This window comes from Carassius gibelio, chromosome A10 (assembly GCF_023724105.1).
Source record: "Carassius gibelio isolate Cgi1373 ecotype wild population from Czech Republic chromosome A10, carGib1.2-hapl.c, whole genome shotgun sequence".
NCBI classification, from domain to species: Eukaryota; Metazoa; Chordata; class Actinopteri; order Cypriniformes; family Cyprinidae; genus Carassius; species Carassius gibelio.
In genome coordinates, this window is record NC_068380.1 from 8,727,181 (window position 1) to 8,751,167 (window position 23,987).

Below are 23,987 nucleotides of genomic sequence, written 5' to 3' on the forward strand. Positions count from 1 at the left end.
GAGCTGCCTAATAAGCAGATGAGCTGCTGAAATCACATACTAATACGCACGCAGGGAGCTTAACCCCAACTGAAAACATGAAGAGTAGATTCGATCAGTTGACATAAAATACTGGTTGAGCTGTTTATAGGGGAAACACAGTCAAGGAATATGGAAAGATTAAAGTAAGGATTTAACTGGTGAACTGATATGTTTTTGTTCCTCTTGCTATGTCACCATCTTTTGTTGTGCAGATATGTGTGTACATGCTAACTGATCAAACATGGAGACATTCTCTCAAAGAGACCCTTGTCTTACTGTTTTCACCCCCCACACACTTTTTTGTAATAAAAAAATAGCATTGGAATTATTTGAAATGTCATCCCCATTACAGTGTCCACAAGGCGACTTTTGAGGAGCTCTTAGACCCTACTTACGCTGAAAGCAAGTGACATATTTACAGCGTAACATCTGCTTTATAACTAAGAAAGCTTTATTAGTTTAGTTTGATTCAGATTTGATCACTTGCAGTGTAAAGAGCTATGTTGATTCAAAGTTACACATTGAAGTGTAAACAGCTTAGATTTGAAGTTGTTCATTTGCAGTTTAGACGGTTTAGAAATGTTTTTATTTTAATTTTATCATATTATTATGTACACACGAATAGAAATGGTTTAACTTGAAGAAATGTTGACATATTTTCTGTACAGTAAAATATACATGATAATATGCATAATGAATATTATAATAATAATGAATAATAATAATAAAAAAATCTAAACATGTTAATTACTGTTAGTTATTACTGCTAATTTTAACAATAAACTTTTGTTGTACAGCACTTTGTCTGCCAAAATAAATTTAATTTGTTTAAATAAGTTCCCTCATTTGATTACCAGAAAGAAAAAAAAAACAGAACCCTAAAAAAATATTTTTTTTGTTAAACTATTTATCAAATTGTATAATTGTCATTATTTTAATTAATTAGACATGCTTTTTGAATACTAAAATGTAATTTAACCATTAAAATGGAGTCCAGAAAAATAAAAATGGGAGCAAAAAATAAATAAATCTGATTTCATAGGGCCCTACGTTTAGTTGATTCAATTCAAATTATTGCAGTTTATGTCATTCCTTTAAAATATACTTGCAGTATACTTGCAGTTACAGTGGACAGCTTCACTGATAATGCAGTATAGAGAGCTTTGTTGATTGTAGTGGAGTTGTTCATATTCTTATTGTGTATGCAAGTGAATGAGAACAACGAATCAGAACAATGCAGTTTGTCTCTGAATCAGTTGGACTAAACTGTAATATCTAGTTCAGGTCACCGTCTGCGCCCCCAGCCCTCAACAATTAACTGCTTGTTGTCTCGTGAAGAATAAACACCTCTTTTTTTCCTTCTCTTTGCCCCATTATGCTAATTTCCAGTTATGATTCTGAACATCTAATTAATTCAGTTTACAGCAGAGATTCCAGGATAAACAAACCTTGTATTAAAATGCAAATATGCAGAAGAGGTTGTGGTGGTTAGACACTAGACTCTGTCATGAAATTCTTGAAAAATAGTGTAGCACTTTTTGAAAAGAACCTTGCTTACTTGGGACAAGCCATGTGTGTTTACGCTGAGGGTGTAGGATATTTTAATTGGTTATAATATAACTGAATTGAGTGTAATCTATGAAAAAATACAAAATAAATTTTATCTTGTTCACATATATATTATACATTTATCAATCACTTATTGTTTTTTCAAGGAAAATTACATTGGGATTTTTATTGTGATAGTTTTACTGCCCAGCCCTACTAGGTCCATTCCATTCCTGTTACTTCTTTGAAAAAACAATCTCAAACTCTTTTTGAGTGCCAAAAGATAGACTTTCTTCTCAAAGAAATAAAGTTGAGCCAGTCTCACAGTGACTTGGAGTCCAGACCTGAACTCTCATATATACATTCCAAAGGTAATCAATACATTCCATACATATACTTAAGTATTTTAAGCAGTGACCATGTGACTAAGGCTTCCCCGTATATGACCATTTCCATCCAGGCCTGAAATAGGTGGTGCATTCCATTCTTGTGGCACACTCTGTTTCTCTTAGGCTTCTCCACTCAGCCAGATATAATAGAATCATTTATTTGGCACTATTCTGATAGATTACACTCATTTCGGTTATATTATAATCAATAACAATATTCTACAAGGGCAGACATGTTTCCTGTGGGTCTTCGCTCAATGTGCGTCATTACATATTCTATGGAATTTCATCAAACTGAAACTTTTCCCAGAGACCTTTCACTGCCACACACTGCAAATAAGCCATTGGTAGTTAGTTCTTGTTAAACTTTTGACACTTATTATTTAAAGAAGCAACTTTTTGCTGCAGCACAGCATGCTTATAAAAGTACCAATATCAAAATAATTTTAAATAAGCCAAAGGAAAATCTAGATAAACTTGTTGTTCATTAAGTTCATTCATTAGGCTTCATAGACATTTCATGCACTATTGAGTCTGACGTGCACTTTTGTGGAGCTAGTAATTGTCTTTTCTTTACTCTAGGCTGAAAACATTGACTCGGCTGCTCTCCTGAAACACAAGATGATCTCTGTGTGTCCTTTGTCATCCATTCTCGGGCCGGTCTAACTGTTTGAGAAACGGTTCACGTCCCTCCCAACCAGAGATCCACTCCCCAGACGCTGCCTCCACTCCCAACCAGAGATATAATTGCTTTAATTAGTTTCTCTAAAACCCATAGCATTTGAGGAATGCTGTTATCAGCAGTGGAGGAGGCAGAGATGTATGTATTTGCTCGGGGAAACCTAAAAGTTTCTGAGGTAAAGGCATGCTGCACTTATCTGGATAACAAATCGATGAATTTCTTTTTAAAAGTGTGTACTGTGCGACTGTGACAAGCAGCACCAGCTTGTGCTCTCAGACCTCCTCAGATCGCGATTCTCTCAGTGCTGACTGAAAGCCTCTGAAGTAAATTGCTGATCTTGTTGCATAATAAATCAAAGGTGGAACGATGGTGGTTTATAGAAAGAACGAATGAAAGAAAGAGAGAATAAGCTCTGGGCTTGTTCTTGTTCCTCAGCTTTAATGAACTGCGCTGTAAGCCCTTGAGAGCTCTGTTGATAGCAAACATGGCGTGTGAGATGGTGAACCGGTCCTGGATTCATTACAGCTGTAGGAGCGGCTGATATCGTGAGCCCTGTGAACCAACCGGTCCTCTCTGACGCGAGATAACGCTGATCTGTGAGAACGGAGTTTCTTAAAAAGATATTATCCTAATGAGAATATAGAGTGTCAGTCGTAATCCCAATTGTGTGAGTCTGAGAAGCTTCCCATGTTAACAAGTGCTCGATCACTCAAATATTGAGACGAGTCAGTCATACCAGATATAGTCAGTGAGAGTCAGGCTGTCTAGGAAGCATTTTAAGCAGTTGCTCCTGATGTCCAGTCCTAAAACTAGTTGGAATTAGTAATGCGTGTACAGTCTGTTAAACCTCCTCAAAAAACTCCTGCCCTCCCCATCTGGTATGAAAGGGAGTGTTCTTCTGTCAACAACTGGGACATTGTTGCACTGAGACGACCCAAATGTACTGCATCATAATCAGCAAGCCCCCATAATGCTTTGAGTGTCTCTTAATTGGATGGAAATGAAGTCTGGTCTGTAGTTTGTCCATATCTAATGAGACTCAACCCCACGGTCCCTTGTTATTCACAGATTGTGTGTATGCGAGCGCGTCGTGCGTATGGATGCGCGTGTTCCCAGGGGTCACAACAGTGGGCTCTCACATTATTAAGCTCTGTGAACGCGGTGGTCTTGATTGGGTCCCGCATGCCACAGTGTGAAGTTTCTGCACTATCGTAACCTCCTACAACGATATTACTCACACGTCTTTGTCTGATTGTTGCTGTTTGATGGTGGATCTTTGACAGCACGCCAAATCCTTGATTTGCAATTAAGCCATCTAAGTTAACGGAGACAGGAAGATTTAGTGTATCATAGACTACTGACACAAATGCATTGTTCGTGCAGTGCGATTAGGTCATTGTTGAACTTTTTCAGACAATGTGTGTAATTCAAGACGCAGAACAAGGAAAAAACTGAACAGCCCAGGCTCTGTCATATTGCTTTTGGTTTTGTAAATTTTCGTTTATCCAGGGTGTGAATTGTGTCAGAAAAGTTAAATCAACTATATTAGATTTATTTTTTATTATTACGCGATTGTTCATCATTAAGGTAAATGCAGAGACAAATATAGTTTTTATAATTGTCTGTTCAACAATTGCTTAAAAACAGTGATATTACATTTCTTAGCATTAAAAAAGTAGCATTCTAGGTTATATTTAATCACGTTTGCATAATATTTGGCTTCATATTTAATTTAATTTAACAAAATTTGTTTAAAATTTAAACCATGTGGCTCATTTTCTGTGGTGCTTTTGGAATAGAAACTAAGTTATCAGTAATCATTCAATGATTTGACCCCTTTACAATGAATCATTATTTTGATTATTTGATCAGTGAATCATGGCAAGTGTGCGAATGAAGCTTTTGCACTTCTAAGACTTTAAAGTTAGTGATGTTGCCAGTAGTGCTAGTAGTCTTAGCTTAGCTGCTCTACTAACACCAGACTCTTGTGTAGTGAAAGTACATAGGTTTCTTTGTTCTACTAATGTATTTCCTTTTAAAACAGGAAGTTTGTGTGGGATGTATCATATATTTTTTTTAAATATCCAGCCAAATTCAGATACATTGCAGCTATGAGCCATATTTTGCTACTTGGCTAGTCAGTCGCAGGTGGTTGAAGTGGGAGGGACATTTTCATTCTAGAGAGCTTTTGATTGGACGAAAATCTGTGTGGTACAGGTCATTAATATTTTGTATCTGGTTTCTTGAAAAAAAAAAAAAATGTCTGTGTGTGTGTGTTTTTAAATAGATATTACCTCTTAAATGTTAGTTTTATTAACAAAACTTTTAGTTGATTTCATAGGGTAGTCAAGTTTCCCTCCGCTTGCTGTTCTTTCGTTCTCACTCCCCGAGGAGCAATTAAATCACTCACAGGACGGGCACTTCAGGTATGAGGGCACAGTGACTCATTTATGTGAAAACAATGTTAATATGCTTCGTCACTTTGTGGGTAAAGTCGCATATCCATGGCACTGTGCTTTTCCTTTTACTCCAGAGCATCAGTTAAGAGGTCAAATGCATAATTCAGGCTTTAGAGGTCACAAACTTGAACACAATGTTGAAGGATCTATTTTCGGGACGTTACAAGGAACACACTTCTGCTGCCAAAATCTTTGGCGTTGGTTTTAACAGTCCCAACTAAAGCGTTCACTGTTAGATCTCAAAGCGGCAGGTCAGTGTTGAGATTAGTTGCTCACACAAAGCAGGTTTGTTATAAATGGTAGCAGCAATAGCAAAGACTTTGATAAAGGGCTTAACGGCTGTGCCGGCATAAAAATAGATTAGCTCTATCTGTGCTAATATCAGGCGTTGGTGCCTTTTCAAAATGCACACATACACGCACTTGCCTTTATTGTTTTTTTTTAAAGTCATACCCTTCAGAAATCAGGTCACCTTTTTTTCTTTTTTTTAGACCAAATGATTAAAGGACAAGCTATAAAAAAACTAAAACTGTAAAATTTGTTCAGCTTACTCAAGTACACTGGACAAACTTTTTTTTTTTTTTTTTATATTTAAAGGAGAGTGAAGAGGTCGTCGTGGTGCGACATTTCTTTTGACTTTAAATAGGTTAATGATGCTATTTAATGATGTTTGTTAGTGTGCATGTTCTGATGTGTATTTGCTACATACTGTAGTGTGATGATATTGGGCATGATATGGGGAAAAACTAACACTGTTAACATTGTACAATATAATGATGAAAAAAAGTTGAAAAAACTCTTCATTGAAGACAGATTTTTTTGTCTTTTCACTTTTCAAAGGCAAAATTTCCACAGTTTTTGACCCATTTAATATTTTAATTTAATACAAATGAATTTATTGTCATTATTAAATACTAATATTTAAATAAGTACTTTATTGTAGTAGTACTATTATAATGTAAAATAAAAAAAACCCTGAATATTTTATTTAAAAAAAAGAGCAACTGTAAAATTATAATATTAATAATTCCATGCTAAGTTCTTCATTTTCAAATGCTAAACCATCAAACTTCTATTTTGGGAGTTCATTGACAAATAAATATATGCATTGCAGGTTTTAAAGTGGAGCGTGAAAAGTGAAGTGTGTTCATTTGCACTCAAGCAGCTAATAATAAAGTGCTTTAGCACGGTTAAAACTAAAACAGTCAAGTGCTTCACTCTGAAACCTGCAGTGATTATAATTAAGCATGCACGAATTGAAAATATTTAGTGATGCACAATATATCGGCCACCATATTGATATCGGCCGATAAATGTTAATTTTTCTGTTATCGTTATCGAACTGATAAGAGAATTTGGCCGATATCTTAGAGCCGATAAAAAATGCATTATTTCCTGCAGAGACATTTCAGATGCACACTGTTCACCATGATAGTTTGCTTGAAATAGCTTTAAACTGACTGCGCTTTCGGTATTAACAGCGCGTATTCTCTCAGAACAACGAGAGACGAATCTCCTAACATGTGGTATATCTAAGTGTTTTACATTTTTTCATGTTTCTCTTGTGGCCCGAAGGTAGTGAAAACAATAAGAAGAAACATTATTTGTGTTGAACAGATTGTTTTTTAAAGTTAGTGCATAACATTGATAAAGTGTAACAATTGTATTTAGGCTATAGGCCTATAATTCATTGTAGGCTATATTAAACCTGTTTAAATTTTTTTTTTAAAAACATTTCCATTAGCCTAAGCTAATGGCCAAATTTTTTTTTTCCTCACAGGCTGCGAGTCACAGTGTGTCAGTTATGCGGTGATGCGCTATGAAATTGTTGCAAAGCAAATTAATTGTAATATTAATTTAATAATAAAAGTAACCCAATAATAATAGCCAGAAAATAACATGTCTACATTAATTGGAAATGCCAAATACTCTTAATAATAACAATATTAAATGATTTTGACTATCTCTGGCTATAGTCCTTACATGCTGGAACTATTTCAACACACTCCATCGTCTTATTGCCTTATAATTTTTTTTTTACACGTAAGTTTGTCCAGTAACTTGTTTCCATTATTTAACTATTATTTTATTTATTTGTAAGGCTGCTTTATGTTTGCTTTATGTTGAAGTGTTTAATGGCTTTTAATGATGAGACTTGTTTTTGGTAATCAGGCTCTTAAAAATTATGTAAAAATGGGGATTTAGATTTATCAGCCAACATATCGGTTATCGGCTTTCATATTTAAAGAATTATCGGTTATCGGTATCGGCCCAAATGTTCATATTGGTGCATCCCTAAAAATATTGTGATGCTGATTTTTTTTCATATATCCTGCAACATTAAGAAATGGAAGAAAAAAATAGGACCGACCTAATTTCCACTTAATCGTGAAAAGGTGCTTTTAGTTACAAGAATGGAACCTGTTTAGAAGAAAAGGGTTCAACAAATAAGAGGTCTTGGTGATGTCATCCAAACTGGAAAAATTATTCTAGAGACAGAGCAAGTTATTAAAGTTTGATTGTTATTAAATACGGAATAATGTGCACTAACAAATCACGTCCAATAAGACCAAGAATGTGATCTATTATTATCATTATTTAAATTTTTGTTCACTTAACCAGTTTTTCCTGCTAACATAATTATAAACCCATTTTTTCAGAATTAAATCCAGCATTTTTAGTTACAGTACAGCTCCCACTGCAGAAGTGTGTCTGCCGTCCCCTCTCACCTGTGTTAGAGTCTTGCTTTGTTTTTATCTGTTCCTGACTGCCTCTGAGCTGTTGACCCTCTTGAGTGCTCAGGTGCTCTGTGGCACAGCGACACTGGCAGTTATACAGAGAGAAAGAGAGGGGAGGAAATGTAATGGCCTGTGAGAAAGATAGGTTATGAGAGAATGAAGAAAAAAAAGCAGCTATACGGAGAGATGGAGAGAGAGAGGCCTCGCTGACGTTTCCCTGCTGCATATGCAGCTGATAGTATCTGGCAGGGCCTGGCTCTCTGGGGAGCCCTGTAATCTGTTCCATCAGCGTTTACTACTGAACAAATTAACTAAGACAAGCACCGCCGCCTGAGCCAGCAGAATTCTTCCATTAGGAAAATTATAAAGCTATTATGGGGAACAATTTGGTCCTTTATATAAACGATTCTCATTGGAGGGCTACAGGGCTTCGTTGAACTACACCGGGGGGCTGGATGGAATACCCCAGGGGGCATTAGAATTACTGATACCAATAGAAAGAAAAATCACGTTTTTTAATATCTCAAACCTTTCTTTCTGTTCTTAAATGAACAGTGTTTAAGTGTCTGAGAAGAAAAGACCTAAGTGAACTCAGTTGTGTCTGCTTTCGAGTTTCAAGTGAGACGGTCTCAAACTGTGCTCCGATAACAAAGATCTCTGTATTCTCATTCTCTCAAAACCAAATAATCTGCTTCATTATATGCACATTAATTTTACCGCCCGATACTGTTTTCGTATATCAACAGTTGTCATATTCATTTTCTGCAGATAATTTTTAGGAGAAGCAACTGAGACTTTGTACTTCATTGAAGTACTTCTTTGAAAGCTTTTAAAAGCTCAACCTTTATTATATATTATGATTTATATTCTAAAATTGACATTTAGAATTCAACTGTCATTTAGTTTAAATTATGAATCAAACCAACAGACTCTTTTCAACGAGTCCTTGATCCTATTCACATTTCAGAATGATTTGTTCACAGACGCATGTTTACAGAAGTTCAAAGTGCAGTTTTTGGTGTATTATGAATATGATTCATATTTCATATTATTTTTACCCCATGACCTTAAAAGTAACATTAACAAACAGTTCTGAAGTTGACATTTTGAACTTCAACTTGGTCGTTTAGTTGAAATTGTGAATCGAATCAACAGATTCTTTTCATTGAACACCTTGATCTGGTTCACAGTTTAAAATATGGTTTCCTAAGCTGAAAGTGCAACCTTTCCTGTATTATGATTCATATTTCCTGTAATTTTGGCTGCTTGACTTTAAAATCACATTAAGGTGTAAGACAAGTATGTCATGATTATATAAAGGTAATGTATATAGGCTACCCTTAATAATGCTCACATACATGTCATGTCAGTGGATTGTTGGAGTAAACGCATTATGTCACAGTTTATTTCTGTCACGGTCTCACCACTTGTATTAATAACAAACCGTTTAGGAAGATCAGAACCATAGCCCACTTACATAGCATGACGTTTTTATCTAAAACATCTCCCATTGACCCAGAAACCAATGATCCACACCCGTCTCTAGGGATGGTATTTAAAACCAGATTTGTCCCTGGAGATCAGCCCTCATGCTTTTACCTTGCCAGACTAGCCGAACGACGCTCCGTCAGAGAGTTTTGTGGAGCCATGTGTCTTCCTATGTGGAAGGAGGAGGTGATAATAACAGAGGGGAGTAAAACTGGGGCGAGACTGTGGTGACTCAGCCCCCCAGTTGTTGTGTTGGAGGTTTGGGGAGTCTGGCGCACAGAGTTCCAGCCTAATTAAGTTGATTTGTTCCCAGCATCTGGCTCCCAGATGTCAGATGATATTCTTTAGCTCAGCTCCCTGCTGTTGAGAGGAGAGGAGTGGGACGACAGGGACCGCAGACTGCTGACTTTTCATGAGGCCCACCAGGGATGGGACAGCAGTGCGCTGCTGACTGATGGATGAGACGGCCAATCACGTTGTGTCTTTCGCAACTTTCCAGGGAATCTGACTGGTTAGTTGGAGCAGGAGGTTTATAGCCACAGTATACCCGCAGGTGCATATCGAGCAGTATTCTCACACCTTATAAAACACGTGTTTCCTGTGGAATAGGTGTGATGGTGAGAAGGTTCTGTCGGATTGTTTTTACAGCTTTCGATTTTGTCGAATGTGACCGGTCTGAGAGGCGACGATCACAAGTGTGATTGTGGACAACAGAAAGTTGTTGCCGACCTCCTCATAGAGTGGTCCCAGTTAGTAATTGTGAATCAGTTTATCTGGTTCATAATTCGGACAGAAGGATTAATTTCTGAATCAGTTCTTAAGTTGACTCAATGAATAGTTTAGTCCAAATTGTGAATTTAATCCATTGGTTCTTTTCAGTGAATTGGTTGATTTGTTCCACAATTAAGATTGAGCAGTTCATTCACAAATTGGTTCCTATGTTGACTTCTGAAACCAATTTACTGACACATTTGGTTCAAATTGTGAATCTTTTTTTTACTGAATCAGTTGTTTTGTTTTGAGCTATTCATTCACAAATCAATTATTAAAGTGACCTTTTGAAATCCAACTCCCTGAAACTTTAAGCTCAAATTATAATTTGAATCAACTGCTGCTTTTCAGTGAATCTGCGGAACCTCATGTGAATCGTTTCCCTTATCTGTCCACAGAAAGAACTGGATGCCACCGCCGGAGCCCTAGCCAACAGACAGGATGAAAGTGAGCAGTCCAGGAAAAAACTCATCGACCAAAGCCGCGAGTTCAAGAAGAACACTCCAGAGGTGAGCAAAAGCGAGAATTGATTTTCCAGATGATAGAAAGCTCAAAGGTAGTGGAGCGAAGGGGAATTTGAGTGCCTAATTGTCATATGTCTGGACCAGCACATCCTGGTCTCCCAGGTACCTGTGAAGCACCATGATTCATTTTTCACATCAGTTGATATTCTTCTGCATGCATTCTGCCTCCATTTTGACTATTTACAGGACTTTAAATGAGCACCCTGTAGAGTAACGTTCTTGTTATTATGATCTCTTGAGCATGGCCGCGCCGTTAGATTATTTTTCAGATTTTGCACTTGTCTGAAGCTCGGCATGGCCTTGTAAGAGAAACCAGAGGATATTATGGTTTCTCCATTTAGGGAACACTTGGTCTGCATGAATAGCAGTAGACGGTCGTGTTCGGACCATAGGGCTGTCTGTGAGGTCATGTTCCAGGAGAAAAACTGATGATGCATGTTAGCAGGACAGTAAGGATCAGTGATTCTTTATTTACTGAAACGATTCTCTGATCTGATAGAGTTTTGAAACAAACGCGTCCTGACAATAGAAGAACATTGCGACCTTTGGATCAGGATGGTTATCTGATGTTTGTTCCATTTAAAAACAGATTATTCTTAATGTGTGGACACGATAATGTTTATAGGCTCTGTTTTTGACCTATAGTATTTACAGACTCTACATTTTAAAGCACATGGAGCATTAGTTTTCACTTGCATATTAATGACGTTTAATGCATTTATTGATATTGATGCTTTCATTCAGAAATTTATTTGTAAATCAAATCCAGGTAAAATGTTTAATAAAAGCATAGTAATCTGTGGTTTTATATAGCAGAATTTAGTATGGAATATGGAAATGTGTATATAGTTACATTTTATTAATAGACATTTTTAATATTAAGTAATATTATTTAATACTTTTAAATAAAATAATAATTAATAATATAAAAAATAGTAATACAATATAATTGTCTAAAAAAGTGTCAATCTCATACTTTATTCTATATGCTACATTTCACCCAACACTTTAATATTATTGTTTTCTTTACTTAAATAACTGAATGTGTTAACATGTTAATAAAAAAAAAAAAGGATTTTTTTATTTATTCAGTTGGCTGAGGCTGTTTATTTGTAATTAGTTTGCGGTTTATTTGTCTGGATTTAGTATCGTTCTGAAGTTAATGTTAGTATGGATAACGGGGCAGAACAGTGCAGGATTTAGGGATCAAGGCAAAGAAGTAAGAGAAAGAAACATCAGACAGCTGTCAGAAGACATCTACAGTTCAAAATAACCTTGGGCTTTTCTTTTAGTCTTTGATTAATAATATCCTTATCAGCATAAGAGTGTTTTTGTGAAGATTTCAGACAGGTGCCTCCAATCCTCCAAACGGCAAATCTGTATAATTCCTTGCTGTGTTTGCTCTTGAGAAGTTTCTGCCAAGCCGTCTGTAGTGTGGAGAACTCAAGGGCACCGCAGTGCTCCGGCCAGCCGTATCTTTGATCATGGTTGCCATCGCCTCCTGCCTTCCTCCCTCATGCGCCTTCTTTCCCGCCCGTCGTTTCGTGAATTCCTCGCGAGTTACCGCTCCCAGAGAGTGCCGCTGAATAAATGGAAAATAAAAAACCTGTTTTGTCTCCGGAGCCTCGATAAATCAGTCCCCCTTTTCCATTTAAAATGTCCAGGGCTGCAATTTATGTCTGAGCTTAATAACCCGTTACTAAATTAATCGTGCCGGGGGTTTTGGCTGGGAGGCCATGCTTTCGGAGATTCTGTGAACCCTGTAAAAGAACAAAAAAAATAACAGTCAGTCCGAGTGCTTTTCTGCTCCGTACCCAAGGTGCGAGACATCAAGGGCCTCAGTCAGAGAGGTGGAAATTCTATCTCTGGTGATGGAAGCTGGAAATTTACCTTAATGGCTGGGCTGGTGGATGTGAAATTAATGTGCCATGGTTACCTTACTGTACCATTCCTTCAGACACAGGGCAAGCCATAATATAACCCCAATGGACTTTGTGGTATGAGCAGTTTTTATGTTCATTTTTGGGCTTAATTTACTCTACGGTCTACTAAGGACCAAGAAAACAAAAATAGAAAACACTGTCATTTGATTGTTGCAACATACTTTCTTGTTAAATGAAACTTTCAGAGAAAGGCGAATTTGAATATCCTTTCTAATATAATTAAGCTTCAAAATTACAAAAAAAGCACCATTTAAAGTATCATAAAAACAGTCCAAAACTACTTCTTTAGCTAAATCTAAATCTTTAACTTTCATTCAGGTGTTAATTTATTGGTGTGGTGGTTTTTGACATGTTTTATTTAAGATTTATAAATTGATTTAACAATATTTTAATAATAATACAATGTAATATAATACAATTGTAAAAAAAATACATTTTTTTGCATTACAAGTATGTGCATCTTTGTAATATCATTTTGTTTTTGTTCCTTAAAAGCGAACTGAACGTTATCAGAAAATGAAGATATTCTTGCTGAATATCATAAAGTCAATATTTTGAATATAAATAAGTAAACAAAGACTTGGGTTTTAAAGCTTCAGAATGACAAAAAGTATGATTAAAGTAAAATAAATGTAGTCCAAAACTATTTGTGTGCAAACTCGTCTGATGCCACATGACTTCTTAATGTGAGAAACAGGCTGAAATGACTTGTTCATGAATTGGATGTTTTGTTCTTTTTTTTCCCTTTTTTGATAGTTTATGGTGCTTTTGTGTGCTTTTTGTGAGCTTGAAAGCTCTAGTCCCTATTCATTGTACATGCACAGAAAAGAGTGACCAGTATGTTATTTAAAATGTATTCTTTTGTGCTCCACTGAAAAAAGGAAATCACACAAGTTTGGAAAGACATGAGGAAATAATGACAACATTTTCATGTTTGGATGAACTGTCCCTTTAAAGTTTTCAGAACTTGTTTGTATATATTTGGAAAGATGAATTGCCATTTTTGTTTCTCTGTCTCTCCATATCCGTTTCCATTTTCAGTCCACAAATGTTGCGCTGTTGTTGTTTAATTGTTAGTGACTAGTTATTTATCTTGCTGCTTCACGGTTCTGCTTCGCCTCAGGATGCAGGTTGAAACATTTATTGTCCGCTATGTGATGTCAATGTGACAGTTAGGGATTTGTTAGGATGACCCGTTATTTTCCAACCGATTACGTAACGTCTGTGTTTTCCTCGCCATGCACCTGTGAAATAAATAATCCTAAGCAGCCGTTAAATTTGCCACAGATCACTTCATTTTGTCTTTTTTTCAAACGCATAAATATTTAACCCAAACAACTGCCACATTTGGCCCTATTTTCTTTCAGCTTTTGCATGCTCGTTTAAATAGAGTTTTAAATAGGATGTGATGGAGACTGAAAGAGACCAGTGTGTCTGTGCTGAAATTATATTCAGACCTGCCTGCATGATGGAAATATTTTCATAAGGTCATGTGCATTCCCTCCACTCTAGCTCACATATTTTGCGTTTATACATTAGACACCATTGATAAAAATCTATTTTTTTGCATTTTCGCTTTGAGTGTTGCACCACATACAAACACCATAAGTGCATTTATTAATTTATTCAAGTTTACGCTGAGCGTTTGATGGTGAATAAACCACACAGTGCTAATATACCTTCTCTTTAAGTACACTCTTTCAAGTAAACAGTTTGTTTAAGTTAAACAATATTCGTATACAAAAATGTATAGTGGGACTTTATTTTCTATATAATAATTTGATTAGATTGATTAGGTCTTTATATGGCTGGTGGTTGGAGGATAGGGGTTGAAAATTAAAAATGTTTGGCAACTTGAGATGAGAAGGAAAGTCGCACTAAAAGACGAAATACTTTTTTTTTTTTTTACTTTGTTCAGCAATGAAAAGTTCCTTAGACCAAAATTGTTTATTAATAAAATATGGTTTTGATTGCATAAACTGACTTTGTTTGATTGATTTTGAACTAAATTGAGATTTTTCAAATTCAACAATGTTTTGATTTGTGGTATGCATAAGCTATGAACATGGTAACATAATCAAAACACCTAAGATGTTAAACATTAAAGGTGCTGTATGTAAGATTTTGACTCAACTAAAGCGTAAAAATACAATAATATGTTTGCAGATGTTTACCGGGTTGCCAGTTGGCGGAAAACACATCGTATTTCATTTCATTCATCTTCAACTGTGCTGGTGTCAATTTAGAAACCTTGTGTGTGCGTCAAGTCTGAGGAGGAGGGGCCAGGGGAAAAAACCTGCTCCAATATTTTGAATTTGGACTGCAATACCTAGTTCAACCACTCGGTGTATATCCTACATACAGCACCTTTAAAGTGAATTAATAATAAGTCTAAAAGAACACATTGATTTTTTTTTTAAGATATACTGAATATATATACTGAATTTTCATGCAAAAAAGTTTTTGTAAAATGCCTAAAATAAATATCCTCCCTTTCCATTTCAGCTTCCTTTGTTGTGGCCAATTCAGCTCAGTTGAATTCAGTTCAACTCATGAATTGAAAGAGCTCATTTTTAAATTCTTGCGACAATCTAGTAAAAATATATTTTTTTTTGTATTGTTTTTGTACTATATTTTGCTCATATTTGCCTACACGTTCACCGATGTTTCTTTAGCTGATTCTCAGTGTCAAAGTGCACTACAAAGAACACTGAGTCAGTCGAAGAAAAGAGTCCTTTTTTTTTTTTCAGTTATGATTGTTGTTGTGTGTGTCAGCCATTTTGATTTTTGCTCCTTCACTGGCTTTGATGTTGCCTTAGAGGGGACTGCTGGTTGGCCTCTGGTCGTTGTGATGTTAGTGTCCAGAGATTTCATTGGCTGCCAGGGCTGGTCAGAGAGAGCTGTGAACTGAATGGTTCTGACAAAATGAATACAGTAATTAGGGCTGATCCACTGGCACGCCGCCCACGCTGGCAGACTGGCGTCTTACACTGTTAATTATAGCTGTCCCATTCGTAACACGACGTTAGGGTATTTACCAAGGACTGAATTTGTTACAGTGTATTTGTGTGTGTGTGTTTTTGTATTGCTGTGTGTAGAGGTAGTAAGTGAGAGAGAGATAGAGCATTGTGTGACTAGCACACTGAAAAATGCCTTTGATGTTGACACTGTAATGGAAGCACGGGGGGCTGTGGAGGCACAATCCAGTGAGGTCTGGGGTCGACATATATCCGGTTTGTAGACCCGAGCTCTTCACTAGATTCATACATGACCAATGAAATGATTTCACAGCCTGTAGGAAAGAACAATTACGAATCATATTTCTTTATATATGTCCATTGTTTTTTCTAGGCTGCAGTAAGATTAAATGAGGAGAGTTTTTGCCAGTTTTTTTTTCCTGAGAAAAAGACCCCAATCTTGCATGTGTCTCCACTATACTTTCAGAATATGTTAACAATATCTCTGGGATGGGCAAAAGATGAATGTCTGTGATCAGAAGTTAGAGATTTCAGTATGAGCTCAAACTATTCTCATCACTGCTTCCTCATTTGTTTTTTTGTTTGTTTATGTCTCTTAGAAATATTCATAGTCAACAATAACGTGATAGTTATGACATGCAAAACTGAGATTTTCATTGTCTCTTGAGCTATAAAAGAACAACCTGTGGGAGGTTTGTACCGATGTTTAGTCTGCTTAGATTAAGAGATCTTATTCAGGGTTTCAGTCATGTTTAATCATGCTCTTTCTCAATATTTTGTGTACATTTGAAACTTGGTTGCTATTTTCATAAACTGGAATTCTGGAATTGCAACTTGGCTTAAACACTAATGTAAGAATGATAATTGATTTTATTTTTGTTTAGATGTTTATGTATAAATATTTTATATTTATTGCTACATTATATTTAATTAAAATCCGTACGTTTTTTGAAAGGCATTTTAGTGATATTCTAGATTACAAAAAAGAAATTAATAATTATATACAGGAATTATACATTATATTAATCCAAAGTGCCAGTAAAGACATTTATAATTCAAATATATGTTTTTTTTTTTACTTTCATCAGAGAATCCAGATAACATGGTATCCACAAAAATATTAAGTAGCACAGTGTTTTCAACATTGATATTAATAAAAGTTGTAAATGAGATGCTGAAAATTCAGCTTTGCAATGACAAGAATAAACTACGTTTTAAAATGTTAACAAATAGTCAACAGATTTTTTCAATTCTAGTAGTATTTTACAATATTAAAAAAATTTTTTACTGTATTTTTCATCAGATAAATTCTGTGGCGAGCGTAAAAGACTTCTTTCAGAAACATTAACAATATCTTTCTAACCCCAGACTTTTGAGTGACAGTGTGTATATATAGTGCCATAACATTCTTAATGGATCTTGTGCAGTTTTATTGGCTCATTTATGTCTAGCCTTTGAATATGTTTGTTTGATATATGGTTGAATGTGACAACATCCTGCATTTAGGGGTGTGACGGTTAGTATATAACCGTGAGACCGGCGGTTATAGTTGAACACCGTCATTAGCACTATATAACCGCCAAAACCGTGTCATTAAAATATTTTTTACAAACATTTTTTATCAAAAAATATTTTCATTTTTTAGATAGGATCATAAGATGCGCAATATATTGGGAGACATGGTTTTTACCACTTAATGAAGTTTTGTAAATCGTCAGACATGATATTTACCACTTCATAAAATTTTGCTTTGTAGAAAACCTTTCTTAAAAACGAATTTCGTTTTGTACAAATTTTATCTTAATTTTAATAAATGTTTCATCAACCAATTGCATGTATTTTAATAAATAAAAAGCAAATATAGCAGACAATGATAACCGTGACATGGAAGCACCAGCGCTCCGTGTTCACTTGCACTGCACTGTGAAATAGAGCGCATCTCATCGTAAATGAAACTCAGCGTAGGCCTATGCTTCATACATTAGCATTAAATATCTTTGCTGCATCCTTTCTAGAACAGACAATGGCTTTTTTTGCGGCTCGCATCAGCAAAGCATTGCATCGCAAAACAATCAGTGGATGGCGGGCGGGTGCGGCTTTGAAATTTGCTCAAAAAACGTTGGTGCGGATGATGAGTTTTGTGACAGATCTCCTTAATAAACGGAGGTCTGAAATCTCTGCCCCTTTACCGATCAGAGTGGCGCTGATACGGAGTTAACCCGCTATCTCCAAGAACAACCAATTGACTCTACGGCAGATCCACTACACAACCCCCCCCGGCGGTTATGTTATGAACCGTCACTTTTGACTCACGTCATAACCGTCATCACCAATTCTGAAACCGGCACACCCCTACCTGCATTTTCAGATTTTTTTTTTTTTCAAAGTTCTTCTGTTTTGTCATAGGTGGTTTGCTTTTACATGGTTTTCTTGAAGAGGAGCTGACCTACTAAAGGCTTGTGTGGGAGAGATCTGTCTCTCTGCATAGCCTTCGGGTTCATGGTGGGGTTTTAGCATTAGTGTCTATACATCTCCTCCTGACAGGTTAGTAGATCTGTCAATTAAAGAATAGTCGAGTTTTTTTTTTCTTTCATTTTTCGCCCCTCCTCCTCCTTGTGATTTATTTTTCTGAGGTTGAGAGCACTTGTTTAATGTACTGGTTCGTTGTATTTGTGCCTGTTGGATTTGATCCATCTGCTCAGCCAAAAAGCGGGAGCGAGACTGGAGTGGAGTTGATGGGGCTTGACTGTGTGCCACTTCCTGTCTCTCTCAGCTGACTTGATTGGCTATTCCTCAGCGCTTCCTGTCGGATAGTCACCACTGGACTCTGCTGAGTGTTATGCATTTGGATATTCTGACTACTGTGTCCGTGTTTATGAATCACGCTGCCCCACATATCAAAGCAAGTCCAGTTTCAGTTCCCTTATAGATCACTGTTGGTTGTACTTGATTGCTAGTTTTTAAAGCTAGCACTAGTGTTCCTGTGGCTCAAATGGTAGAGCATTGCGTTAGCAGCGCAAGGTTGTGGGTTCGATTCCCCGGGAACACATGTTAGGTAAAAACTGTTAGCCTGAATGCACTCTAAGTCGCTATGGATAAAAGTGTCTGCTAAATGCATAAATTTAAAACAAATGCAGATTCCTTCATAATTTTATAATATTTAGTGTTCATGTGCATCCTTATTTATCATCGCCCACCTGGTGACTTTATTACGGATATTGAATATTCAAAAATGACGTCATAAGAACTCATTAATTTTCCCATCAGAATGCATCATTGAGCATGTTGCGAGTACCTTAACCTGACACCCCGCCCTCTGAGTCTGTAGGAAGATGCACGACTAGGGCTGAATAGACTTTTTCCACCTTGTTTAGAATCCCTTTGTGCTGAGAAATTGCACTGGATCATTAGAGCCGACAGGAATGGGACAAGGAATGGGAACCCTCCCTCTGGAGTTCTGGGGGTTCGTCTGTCCCTGAGCTGCCTGGAGAAGAGTAATCTGTCTTCTCGAAGCGGCCTAGCCGACAACAGATTGGTCACGTTAGCCGAGCCTTTGCAACCCCCCAACGATCCTTTCCAAACCCTGCAATTCACAGTCATGTGGTCCGAAGTCAAGCCTTAAAGGGATAGTCCGCCCAAAAATCTAACTCCTGTGATCATTCACTCACCCTCATGTTGTTTCAAACCTGTCTTTCCTCTGAAGAACACAAAAGATGTTTCGACGATCTGTTCTTGCCCATGTAAAAAAAGTCATTGGGATCCATAACTGCACTTCCATTACATGTATTGTTCTTTTGTAAAAGTCATAAGGTTTGGAATGAGAGATTCTTTTTTTATGTGAACTATCCTTTTAAATCCCATAATGTCCCCAAGACTAGGAAGAGCCTGGAAATATATGGAAAATAAATTCCCCTGTCTGTTTTTATTACATTAATTAAGCCACTGAATGCAAAAAAACTCAAATTAGTTTGACACGCACATTGCCTAAAGCCTTTTTCTTCATCCGCTTTCTTTTAACAATGTCATTTTGTGATGTTTGATAAGAAAATACTAGATTACAATTGTCAGTTATCGAATGTCATTTACCTTTTTTTAAATTATTATACGATTCTTCTCAGCTGAGTGTAAATCAATACAGTCAGTGTTTGTTTATGAAAGATCCTTTATATATTGTTCACATAAGTGAATGCTGTTGTTTGTAGAATAAAAAAGAATACATACACTGCTGCGTTGTTGTTTAGTGTCAAAAGAACACTTATAATCTTTGTTTTGGGGTTTTACGCAACCTTAGGCTGCCTAAACAACATATTATTGTGGCAGTCAATGTGTATATGTGTTTGTTTGTGGGTTTTAGTGTCTGTAAGCACCCGATAACCCACACACTCATCTCATCTCCTTGGGTGGGCAGTGTACCGGCCTTGGGAGCATGATCAGATTTCAGGCTGTGCTCCATCATTCTCGAGCAAACGGCTGTGCTGTCAGAAACACTTGGATGCACGCTGAAACATGCACACTTAGACGTATATGCTCTACACACTCGTACGGACGCTCTTCGTGGGTAAAAGCACAAAGATAGGCATGCACACATGCACAGATGCCATTAACCCCTAGATCTACTTACTGCTTTTCAACACTGAGCTTGCCTGTCCTGTGCTTTTCAGCACCGCGGTAACCTCCGGAAGCCCGTCCTCTGAAGGGCCCCAGTCTCAATCACCTGGTCCCCAGTGTTAGATGTCCTAACAGAGACCTACTTTTACTGATTAATGTACCTCAGAGGTCTTTGTCTGACTTGGGTTACCGATTCTTCAAGTAAATGCGCATGCACAAACGCACACACACACACACACACACACACACCTGCACAGTGTCCTTTCAACAGTTCTTAAAGAAGTAGTTCACGCAAAAATTTAAATTAGTTGAAAATGTACCCACACTCATGCCATCCAAGATATAAATAAGTTTGTTTTTAATCAGAACGAGAAATTTTGCATTACATCACATTAACATTGCATGAATGGGTGCCATCAGAATGAGAGTCTAAAAAGTGGATAAATTAAGCCTATCAATTAAAATCTTGTGAAATGAAAAGCTGCATATTTGTTAGAAACAAATCCACCATTAAGATTTTAACTTCATACTGTTGCTTCCTGAATCAGGAGAGAAATATGCACGGATCAAGCACCGCAATCAAGCAAAAACAATGGTTTTGGCTTGGATCATGTAATTCTAACTTTCTCCAAATCTTTTCCAATAAAGATGCAAACTCATCCGCATCTTGCCTGGCCTGAGGGTGAATGCATTTTAAGCCCGTTTTTTCTTTTCTTTAGAGTAAATGCGTGCGCACACGCACAGCATCCTTTCAACAGTCCTTAAACTCTGGATGTGACATGAGATCTGGCGTGTTCTTCTTTCCAAGGCCCATTAAATAGTACATATTTTAGCAGTTTGCACAGGATATTTTAAGCGCCCACAGTCAGAGCCGCCTGACTAATGTGACAATCATTCCTGTCGTCTCTTTATTTGGGTGTGGCTGCCATATTTTCGCCAGTGCTGAGTGACAATGCTTAAAGTGAGCTCTGATGTATGGACGGTGGCCGTCCTGTTCCTTCACCAGCCCTGCCCTGTGCCCAGGTCTCTGCCCGTCACTCCATCTGCCACCTGCGGTCGAGGGTGCCATGCTACAGGCCATTAGCACAGAGCAGGTCTGTATTTATAGTGCTTAACGGGCATGACTCAACAGCATCACTGTTTGCTTTTAGCTGTAATGGAATCTGTGCTTTGCTGAACACAGAAAACCCATTATTGTGTATGATAATATTGTTTCTGTGGATGAGCGAACCGGGACTGAAATTTCCACTGGTCCACTTGCACCTGCAGAAACCTTGTTTATAGTAAGAGAGAAATGGGCAAGGGAAGGTGTAAGTTAGTGTGTGTTTATGTGTGTTTTTCAATATGGAGTATTGACTAATGTCATGCCGGCCATGTGACTTTGCTCTCGGAGATGAGGTAATGGCTGTTGACGTTTACAGCTCCCCTTAATGAAAGACTGTGTAAAGTGTGATGGTTGTAACGGGACGTAAAACCAGCTAGTAAACCACTAATGTCACGCAGGACTACATGACATAGACTCTCAGGTTTTAGCCTTCTCAGATGCTTTCCAGATGACCGTTTTTTTTTTCTCTCTCTGAATTGCAGTCGTGGGGATGGTTTTTTGGCACAGCTTTGTTTAAATATCAGAATGCGTAATTCATATTTTGAGGACTCACCATACAAACACTATGTACATATGTATGTGTGTGTAAAAAAAAATATATATATATATATATATATATATATATGTGTGTATATAAAAAAAAAAAAAAAAAAAAAAAAAAAAATATATATATATATATATATATATATATATATATATATATAAATAACATTTTTAAATATTTATCTTTAACATAAATATGTATGTGTGTGTGTGTGGGGGCATATTTATATATTTACCTTTACATTACTAATATTTACAATAAATAATATATTTTTTAGATGTATATTTTTAGTAGTTTATGTAATTTATTTAATGAATATGTTTGTGTACCTGTGTCTAATGATGTGTCTGCAAGTGTATGGCAGTTGCTCGTGTGTGACTGCACTGGGCCTCCCTCTTGCCAGTGTCCTCTGTTTCCCATTCCAGCCCTGATGAGTCAGAGTCTGTGAATGCAGCCGAGCGTACAGCAGCACAGTGACGTTAATGTGTTTACGCTCTGTGTGCTCCCTCTGCTACAGTGGGGCGCGCTGACCTCCACATACAGGCACAGTCGCCATTTTTCAAGCACACACTGTCTCTCCTCCTCAAAACATACACAGTATCTCCTCTACAAGCAACACAGTCTGATCTTTACATGCTAACACAGTGTCTCTATGCTAATGCAAGCTAATGCAGTTTCTCATTTACAGGCTAACACAGTCTCTCATTGAAAAATGAACACAGGCTCACCTCTTCAAATAGGTACAGTCTGTACGTTTTAAGCTAACAATCTCGTTTAATGACTCATTTTCTCCTTTATAGGGTAACAAAAACACTCCTCTTCGAAAAGGAACAATTTGTTGCACAATCCAGTGCTGTGCTTGTTTGTAGGACTGCAAAGATTGGCCAAAACTTTGTTGGTTGTATATAAATAGGATCATAATAATACAGTAACTATTATTATTATTATAAAAAAATGTAATTCATTATTAGAATTATTATAGCAAAATCAAAATACTTATAAAAGCCATCATAGTAAAATTCCACATAATAATTATTTTATTTTACTATAAAATTGTAAAATTACAATACTAATATGAAGCTTGTAAATGGCTTTCTTTAAATTTTTAAGCAACCATCGAGTTTTACCAAGCCCTTTAAAACATTTGCCGACAGCTGTTTTAATAATGCATCTCATTACAAGTTTGGGAAGAGGGGTAGTGCATATTGCATTCCCAAATGCATGTTATAAGCGAGTTCATTGCGTTTGTGTCAGCATTTACTGAGAACTGAGTCGTTCTTAGATGCTGAAAACACCAGATCATGAGCTGCTCGTGTGTGAAGGAACACAGTGCCACACTTCACTCTAAAATGATGCATACGTTTTTTTAAATAAAATCACATCCTTTGCAATTTGATGATTACACTATTGCGATTTCGGTTTATATCGATTAATTCTTCAGCCCTATAATCTTTAGTTTTACCAGTTAACACAGTCTCTCCTTCACAAACTCTTTTCTTCAACAGTCTTCAAACAGCCTTTCTTTAATCTCTCCTCGTACACGTCTTTCCTTTTCGAACCCAGTCTCTCATTAACAGACAGCACAGTCTATCCTCTTCAAACAAACAGTTTCTCCTTTACAGGCGAACACAGTCTCCCCTCTCCACGCAGACATGGTCTCTTCCCTTCAAAACAGCCTATCCTTTCCAACGTGTGCTTTTTTTTTTGCCGTCCCACAGACACAATCCCACAATCCCTTCCAGACACAGTCACTCCCGTTCCTCCTGTCCACAAGATTACATCGTCTTTCTTTCTTTCTGCACACAGAGCCCCGTTTTCTATCCTCCGTTCTGAACGTCTGTGGAGAACAGACTTCAGTTTGACTTTATTCAGCAGCGGGGTGGTGTGGGGGGGCTTTGCACAGTTGTGGTCCCTCCTGCGAACAGCCATGACTGTCAGTGAAACATTAAACTGATTTGTGGGCTGTGCGATTCTCTTGAGGGAGGTGGGCTGGCAGTCTTCTTGCAATTCTGTTCCTCAATCTCAACACTGATCTTGAATCAGTATGGCCTGGAAACCTATCCTCTAAATTGATGTTTTATATTAAACAGCCAGTGTAGTTCATGCTCTGTGTCCAGACACTGTGAAACAGATGTCTTCTCAGCTGTAACAAATTGTTGTGTGTGTTTTATATTTATAGTCTTGGCGTA

The 23,987-nt window shown here is 37.0% G+C and overlaps 1 protein-coding gene across 7 annotated transcripts in view; it reads left to right on the plus strand.

The window, feature by feature from the left end:
• LOC128021078 (homeobox protein cut-like 1) overlaps positions 1 to 23,987 on the plus strand; it is a 109,290-nt gene that overhangs the window by 18,924 nt on the left and 66,379 nt on the right. For all 7 annotated transcript variants that reach the window (XM_052607993.1, XM_052607998.1, XM_052607995.1 and 4 more), the window contains exon 2: positions 10,495 to 10,605. In XM_052607993.1, the coding sequence (XP_052463953.1) occupies positions 10,495 to 10,605 (111 nt within the window). The remainder of the gene's footprint in view (positions 1 to 10,494; positions 10,606 to 23,987) is intronic.